This window comes from Phalacrocorax carbo, chromosome 1, assembly GCF_963921805.1.
Source record: "Phalacrocorax carbo chromosome 1, bPhaCar2.1, whole genome shotgun sequence".
Lineage (NCBI taxonomy): Eukaryota > Metazoa > Chordata > Aves > Suliformes > Phalacrocoracidae > Phalacrocorax > Phalacrocorax carbo.
Genome location: NC_087513.1, coordinates 196,668,864 through 196,677,660, shown reverse-complemented (window position 1 = coordinate 196,677,660; position 8,797 = coordinate 196,668,864). Strand labels below are relative to the sequence as shown.

The 8,797-nt window shown below is 44.6% G+C and overlaps 1 protein-coding gene across 1 annotated transcript; it reads right to left on the bottom strand.

Annotated features, from left to right (window-relative positions):
- Positions 1-3,314: 3,314 nt before the first annotated feature.
- On the bottom strand, positions 3,315-8,797 carry LOC104050928 (complement C1q and tumor necrosis factor-related protein 9A). Its single transcript, XM_009511881.2, has 3 exons — positions 8,632-8,797; positions 5,801-5,863; positions 3,315-4,111 (listed from the first exon to the last, which is right to left on the bottom strand). Exons 1-3 carry the CDS (start codon positions 8,795-8,797, stop codon positions 3,315-3,317), a joined length of 1,026 nt encoding a protein of 341 aa, XP_009510176.1.

Below are 8,797 nucleotides of genomic sequence, written 5' to 3'. Positions count from 1 at the left end.
AGGAGGAGGGAAAGAGGGAGGAGGAGAAGAAAGAGAAAGAGGAAAAGGAGGAGGAGGAGGGCCGGCGAGCACAGCGCGGAGGGAGGCGGAGCTCCCCGCCCGCCGCCTCCACTCAGCTCGCCCGACCGCCCCCGCTGCTTCCCCTGCCCTTGCGGGCGGGGACGGCCTCTGCGGGCGGCTGGGGCCCGCCCTGGCTGGCCCGGCGCTGAGGTGAAGGGAAAAAGGAAGGGAAAGGGGAGAAAGGAAGGGAAGAGGGAAGGGAAGGATTGGGCTGGGCTGCAGGGGCCTGGTGGTCGCCAGGGCTTCAGCGAAAGGAGGGGTCTCTGCCGACTGAAATTTCTCCTACATGTTTTCCAGTTAAACTTATGTCCGTTTTAAAGTGTTTTTTGGTCTAAATGCTTCTATGACACAAACTTATGCCTGTGCCTTATGGGAAAAAACCTCCTCTTACGGAAAATTTTGCATAACCGTGTGCTTCTGTCTTAGTGTCCTAGTATCTCTCTGACTGTAATTCAGGTGACATGAGAAGCGCTTCCATTTTTCCTGAAGAAACCCACCTCGCCGTGTTTGTTTTTGGTCTGTGATCCATAGTCGGGGTGCAACAGCTGTGGGGATGTGTCATGTTTCCTTAGGGGTGATGGGAAGCCAGGCCTCATGCTCCTACATTGCATTTGCACTGAATTTCATGATGCTGACCCATGTCAGTTGGCATCTCTCCTTTATTCTCTTTTAAGGGGAGGGAGTGAGACTTACCAGCATCTTTGTTCCATTTTTCAATTTTGGAGAAAAAGGAAAAAAAGAAGAAAAAAGTTCTGAGGTCACTGATAAAAATAAAAGTTTTATGACACAGGAAATATCTCTTGATCAATTCTCCAGTATGTCTGCTTCACTGTTGATTAAAGGTTATAATTTGTATTGCACCAGCCAATTCTGAAGTACAGCAGCATTATGCTATATTTTGGCACCAGCACTGGATATCTGTTCACAGCAGAGAATCCACATGGCACTGCCTCCTGTCACTCCATTTCACTCTATTTGAGACCTTTGGCTACACAGAGAGCAAAGAACCATATTTAAAAGCTGTAAAATCTGCCCAGGTGCAACAGAACTCATTTGTGCTGCAGAGGAAGCAGCCCCTGTGGAGGTACCAAACTACAGAATCCCAGAATGGTAGGGGTTGGAAGGGACCTCTGGAGATCATCTTGTCCAACCCCCTGCTTGAGCAGGCACCCCTAGAGCAGGCAGCACAGGGCCGCGTCCAGGCGGGTTTTGAATGTCTCCAGGGAAGGAGACTCCACAGCCTCCCTGGGCAGCCTGTTCCACTGCTCTGGCACCCTCACAGGAAATGAGTTTTTTCTCATATTGAGGTGGAACTTCCTGTGTTCCAACCTGTGCCCATTGTCCCTTGTCCTGTCGTTAGGCACTATTGAAAAGAGCCTAATCACATCATCCTGACACCCACCCTTCAGATATTTATAGGTATTGATGAGATTCCCCTCTCAGTCTTCTCTTCTCCAGGCTGAACAAACCCAGGTCTCTCAGCCTTTCCTCATAAGGGAGATGCTCCAGTCCCCTGATCATCTTGGTAGCTCTCCGCTGGACTTGTTCAAGGAGTTCCACGTCCTTCTTAAACTGGGGGGCCCAAAACTGGACACAGTACTCCAAATGTGGTCTCACTAGGGCAGAGTAGAGGGGGAGGATAACACCCCTAGACCTGCTGGCCACACTCCTTTTAATGCAGCCCAGAATATTGTTGGCCTTCTTGGCCACAAGGGCACATTGCTGGCTCAGGATCAGCTTGTTGTCCACCAGCACTCCCAGGTCCTTCTCAACAGAGCCAGTAAGTAGTTCAGCCCCCAGCCTGTACTGGTGCCTGGGGTTGTTCCTCCCCAGGTGCAGGACCTTGCACTTGCTCTTGTTGAATTTCATGAGGTTCCCCTCGGCCCAGCTCTCCAGCCCGTCCAGGTCTCGCTGGATGGCAGCATGGCCTTCTGGTGTATCAGCCACTCCTCCCAGCTTGGTATCATCAGTGAACTTGCTGAGGTTACACTCTGTCCCATCATCCAGGTCACTGATGAATATGTTGAACAGGCCTGGACCCAGCACAGGCCCCTGGGGAACACCACTAGTGACAGGCCTCCATCCAGACTCTGCCCCATTGATCATGACCCTCTGAGTTCTGTTGTTGAGCCAGTTCTCTATCCACCTCACTGTCCTCTCATCCAACCCACACTTCCTTAGCTTGTCTGTGAGGATGTTATGGGAGACAGTGTCAAATGCCTAACTGAAGTCAAGATAGACAACACCTACTGCTCTCCCTTCATCAACTCAGCCAGTCACACCATCGTAGAAGGCTATCAGGTTGGTCAAGCATGATCTTCCCTTGGTTAATCCATGTTGACCATTTTTGATAACCTTCTTTTCCTCTACATGCCTGGAGGTAACCTCCAGGATGAACTGGAGGTTCAAACTACGCTAATCCCAAGTTTAAAAATTATTTTTAAATGGTTGGATGCAAACTAACCAAGTTTCAAGTCCATCTACGCAAGCCACTGAGAAAGATATAAACTGTCTTGGAAGTAACTGCTGCTTAATATTTATACAAGATGGTAGTGACCCACATGTTGTAATTCCAGACCTTGAAATTTTATCTTTTATTTCATCCCACTTTCTTTTAAAACATTTGCCTTCAGAACTGGTGTACACACCCATGTGTAACTACATTAAGTCATCAAACCAGCAATGTGTCAAGCCCAGTAAGAGTTGTCCTCTCTTGTGCAGAAGCTGTTCCTGAAACCAACTGTCCTGCAACTGCAGGCATAAAAACTGTTTATGCACATGAGGATTTTTTTTTTACTTTTAAAAAACAAAGATGACAACAGTAGATTACAACAGTTTAATAAATAAACACCTGGTGTCTTGTGACTGGGACAAGAAGGTGTTTAATTCAAACTGTTCTGAGTATGACTCTGAAGCCTTGAGCTCTGTTTCAGCAGCTGGTCATGAAAACTTCAGCACAATCAGTTGTGCAACAAGCAGTGCGTGCCTAATGAGGCCTAGTTTACTACAGATACAAGTAGTGTGATCCTGCACCTTCCCACAGTGATGACTTCAATAAAATAAAAAATTTTACTCAACTTTTAGGAAGGTGCCTAGCTAGTCCCAACCTCCCCTGCTGTCCTAAGTCTCCCTCAGCATGCCTCTCTGGATGATTTTTTTTTCTGTTGAATCCAGTAGAAATTGGCCAGCAGATAACAACTTTATTAGGGAGGGCTGAAGGACACAGACATACAGCGTTCATGGATAATGTGGAGTTACATAGCAGGCGACGGCAGTGGGTCAGAGGTGCTGAACAGGAGGAACCCAGAGAAGGTGGTATCATCATCAGCATCTGCAAACAGCCCGTTGAATGTCTCTCCTTGGTGAGCCTGCAGCCACACCTCATCTCCTTCCTGTAGCTCGAGGATGGCAGCTCCTGAGGCCTGGTCCTCTCCACTCTGGTACCTGTCCACTGTGTGCAGCATCTTGATCCCATTTTTAACTAGAGCTACTCGAACGTTCCTTGAGTAGACAGTGATGTGGTAGGTGAAATAGTAAACGCCGGGGTATTTGCAGGTGAATTTACCAGTAACTGAGTTGTAGTCATTTAGACTGTTATACAGCACCTTGTCAAACTTGATCGGGCGATTCCCAGGGGGAAATTTGGTGGCGATTGTAAGGCCGACACTGAAAGCACTCCTTGGCAGGACTGCTGGGGCACCTACGTTCCCCTTATCTCCTCTGTCTCCTTTCAAACCTCTTTCCCCCTGAACTCCTGGATTACCCTGTGGCCCCAGATCTCCAGTATTACCTTTAGGACCTGGATAACCAGTTGGGCCAATTGGCCCTGGGAAACCAACTCTTCCAGGATGGCCAATTTCACCCTTTGTCCCTTTTGGACCTATGGGCCCAATGTCTCCTTTTAAGCCCTTTTGCCCTTGTAATCCCAGCTCTCCTTTCTGACCTTTGTAACCCACTGACCCTGTAATTCCTTTTGGTCCCAGTTTCCCAGGATGTCCTCTTTCTCCTTTATCTCCTTTGTTCCCCTTCTCTTCAACAGTCCCATTGGCTCCTAAATGAAAAAAAAAACCAAAAGACACTTTCTTGTGATCTTCCACTGGATTAGTGGGGCACAACACAAGTTTCAGCAAGTTTCAAGGTGTGTGTCACCACTGTACATACTGTGCTCACTGTACATACAATTTCTCATACATTTAAGTGCACGATAAGCATAAGATCTGAAGAACCTGCTGTCGTGTTAGAAAACAAGTGCCCTGTCTGGGAGCAGCAAAAATAAGCTCAAGGAAAGGAAGGTGAGATTTGTCTACGGGCTGATGGTAGCACTGACAACTCCCATCATCTCAGGCACAAGCAGCTTCTGTCCAGATACTTGTTTTCAGCCTTTGGTATACAAAATGGGGGAGATGGTTCACAATTTAATCAGAGGAAGGTTCTATTTGGAGAACACCCAGAACTTGCTCGCTATGGGTTTCTGTAATTTCAGTGTGATAGAACATTGCTTGGATTGCCTAGATCGCGACTGCAGTGCAATTAAAGGCTTTTTGCCCCTGTTATTTGCTACCACATGCTCCATTTGTCTTTCCTCCACTCTTGGACTGAAGCTCAAAGCCTTTGAAAATCCTGATTGATTCACAAGAGTTTGAAGGTGAAGGTCTCAAGACGTGAAGGGCATGTTAGCAGTTGATACACAAAAGCTACCATAATGATCATACACTCTGTCATATCTTGATGAGGAAAAGAAGCTGACAATTTCTGCACAGGAGCCTCTGGCTTCAGTTGTTAGGAATAGTGCTGTATTTACATAGTTTACTGTTCTCAGTTTACAACTGAGAGTATTTAACAGCAGAAATGAACTGAAAACAGGTGAGGTTGTATGGTGAGCCTCTGGGAAAAGCAATGTGGGTCCATCAGGACAAGGACACAGGAAAAGAAGGTAGCTTTGGTAATTTTAAACATTTGTGGCCTCATGGCTCACGCTCTTTCCAGGCCTGGGTTCATTTCTAACAGACTGGAGAAAAGTCTGAGGGGTGTAAAGCAGCTTGTAATTACTCCCAAGCAATGCGTATACCCTATTGTCAGCTTCAGGATTTTGGAGAACCTGGACACTGTCTTTGGCAGGCTTCCATGTTTTTTGATATATACATGGTCTGGGTACAATTACTCTAAGGATAAACAAGTCCAGCATCTCAGAGTTATTGAATTTGTGCAGAATGATGTGATGCCAGTTGCACAATGGCTGACTCCCTGCTTCTACACACAAGTCACTCTGCACATGTACATCCGACACAGGAGACATGCTGCATATGCATAGGTTGGCTAAACAGGTGAAATATACAGGATCTACTGTATTTTTAGGTGTATAACTTGTGTCTTCTAAAACTGATTTTAAAAGTCCCTTTCCCTGAAGTTGCATACGTAGCTACAGGAGCCTCACTTTCCTGAGGTAGCTGCAGATGCAGTGTCTTCCTCAGCAGCTGACAACAGGATCAGAAATGGGAAAGGTAGGATAACAGGCTGAGTGAACAAGTTGTAGGGTGTCAGAGTCAGTGAGATAACTGGAGGTGGCAAATTCCTCTTGTATTGTCAGCGTGTGTGTGCAGCCTCTACTACTTCTGGAAAAAAAAAGTTTTTTAACCTTTATGGTACTTTTGCTACAGCTAGAATGTATAGCACATCCAGTGCTCACAAACACAAGGGGAGCAGATAGACAAATAATAAATTGAAACACTTCTTGCCTGACCTCGTTCGCCTTTCTCTCCATTTGCACCATCTTTTCCTGGACTGCCAGGAAGTCCTGCTTCACCTAGTACAGAAGAGAAAAACAGATTTTCATTAAACAATTAAATTACCAGAAAACTTAGGATTAATCCTTCTCTAATCCATCCTCTTCAAGCCTGGCTCAACAGTAATGTAAAGAGTAGTCTTATTCCTGACTTGTAAGTGGGTGCCACTGCTGGTACTTTTTTCTTATGGAGAGATTGACAGAGAGCACAGAAACTCTGCTTGAGGACAGTGCTTTTTTGAGACAGAAGGAATCCTTGGCATAAAGAGGTGGGTTACTGAGCTATGTAGAAGAGCTATACCCTGGTCAGGACCACCAGTGTGAAAACCTCTTGTCCTGTTGCTGCCTCCGTCCATGGAAGATGCCAGCAGGAAAAGGAGTGAGGAAGTCACATTCATCAAGAAGCTTTGCAGGGACAGGAAGCCTAGTAGTGAAGCAATGGCGAACTCCCTTCTCAAGGAGAGACATCTGCAGGTGTTTGGCCAATGACAACGAAACGTTACTGTGGAATAATATTGCCTGTAGATCTGAGGAAGGCATACACACTCTTGATCCCTGTATCAAGCATGACACAGACTTTCAACGCTCTAAAGAGAGCAGGTTTAGAAGTCATTTTTGTAGTAACATCATAGGTGACCAGGAGGTGTGTGATCAAATACCTGGATTTGCATCCAGAATGCAACAGAAGAAAAAAGAGTTGGCAGTTTGGTTGTAACCATATTCCAAGAGTAGCTCTCCAGCCATACGGACTAGAGAATGGTTCTTTAGCAGTTTTCTGCACAATGGGCACAGTCCAGCATCCAGCTGAAATTTCATTGACTTGGTAAGGAACAAAGCTAAGTCTCCTCTATTTAACTGCAAAGGTGAATGCACATACAATATAAACATACAATATAAAGAATGGTACGGTCACCCCAATTTGTTCAAACAAAGAATAGTCAGTACAGTCATCATAATAGCTTAATTTAGGAAAAACGTTGGGGGCTTTATCAGAAACTAGTGATGTCATGCAATAACTCACTGGAGTAAAGTGAGGAGCTTTATAAGATAAATGAAACCAAGTAAGCTCTAGATTTTTCCATTTTCAGACTTTCCAGGACCCCCGTATATAGAAAAAAGAAAGTAGTTAATTGTATGTGCCTATTAAGAGGCTAATGGATTTTTTATTTGTTTGTTTCTGGATTTTAAAAGGTTTTGGGTTTAGCCAGGCTAGGGCACTGAAAGCAGAAGCAGCATGTAAGTGGTTGCTTGACAGAGAACTCTAAATAATTCTGTAAACAAGGGAATTCAAAGTAACTCTTTAGCAATCACTGAGGTAAATATGTAAGTGGGTCTTTCAGTGTCCAGGGGAGGCCATAAGCAGTGACTAACTGCTTATAATTGCCATTATAAGTGCTGGTTATTTTTCAGCTGATCTAGCTCACTGTATAGCCACATTAACAGTTGTGGTGTATAAGAGAGAAAAGTCAAGTGTCGGAAGGGGATCTGGCAGAGGATCCTGCCTATGCCAGCATAGCCGTCAAAGAACTGCACATCAAACTACACCTTCAACACCGATTCTGCAGCACAGTCTGTGGAGGCATGTACTCTTCTAGTGGAGCACGTGATCCATTAGTTTAGCAACCCAGTCTGTTAAAGGGAGACATTTCCACTATCTTGAAAGACATAGTAAAACACTTTAGCGCATTTTAAGTTAATTTCTTTTAGATTGTTGATCTCAGTTTGGTTTACGTACTACATTATATACTCCACTGAAAAGAGCTGTGATTCACAGTCCTTAAGAATAGCGCTTGGTGAAGGGTTTATCGTATAAGTACAAGTTTGATCCGGATTGATTTGTGCAGCTGAGTTAGCCAGGCCCCCAGTAACAGTGTTTGTGGCAGTTCTATGCATGAAGCCATAATGCCACCTGTGTGATGCCACACAATAGCTGACGTTAACATAAAGCCTGTTGGGGAGAAGTTCACCCCCAAAATTTTGTGAACAAATTTGAAGCAGCAGATTTGCACTTGTCCTGTGCTTCGCATTCTGGAGTTGTGACACTTCATATGAAGTGTTATATGTCCACACATGTACAGATGTATCACCTTGTGCAACCCTGGCCTTGATACTCCAGCATGGATGCAAGGGCCATCATTATTCTGAGGCTTAATGTACTATGGGAATTACTAGTTTTAGGATGCTGAGAAGATTACCTCTGTCTACAGTATCACACAAAAATCTCTATTGTAGCCTGTTAGAGCAGACATGAATCCTACACTGTTTTTCAATAATCTCCATTGCTGAACTTCCCTCTAATAGCTCTTGATTTACAACAAGTATGCACACTCAGAAGCAAGTCCTACAAATGTAAAATTTAGATAAGAAAAAGAAATATTCTTACCACTGCACACGTCTTATGACACCAAAAATGGTATCGGTTGTTGCGTTTGTTTACTGGGCTTGAAGCTCTTTGCAGAAATAGACTAGCTATCTTAAAGATGTAGGAGTAGGTTTACAGGCTTAAAAATTTTCAAATAGACATGTAGATACTCCCAAAATAGGATGTAAAGTCTTTGTTCTTTTGTTTTTATCCCATTTACCTGACCTCTCCATAGTACTAGGTATCTTGCTTTCATTATTAGGTCTTTCTTTATATTTCCTTCTTCAAACAAGTAAATGACAAATGTCTGAAATGTTTTCTGAAGGCTAGGCAGAATAATCCCGTTAATGCAGAGTGACTACAGACAACTTTTGGAACTAATGGCATTGCATTTGATACATGAAATCAGTTATTCTGACCACTGTACCTGTATCTCCCTTTTCACCTTTTGAACCATCACGTCCATCACGACCAGGTATGCCATTGTGCCCGGGATTGCCAGGGATGCCAGGATACCCTTGGGTACAGACGTCCTGGTTTCGTGTTTCTGCTGCGCTGACTACAATAGCCAGCAGTATAATCCAGCTTTTCAT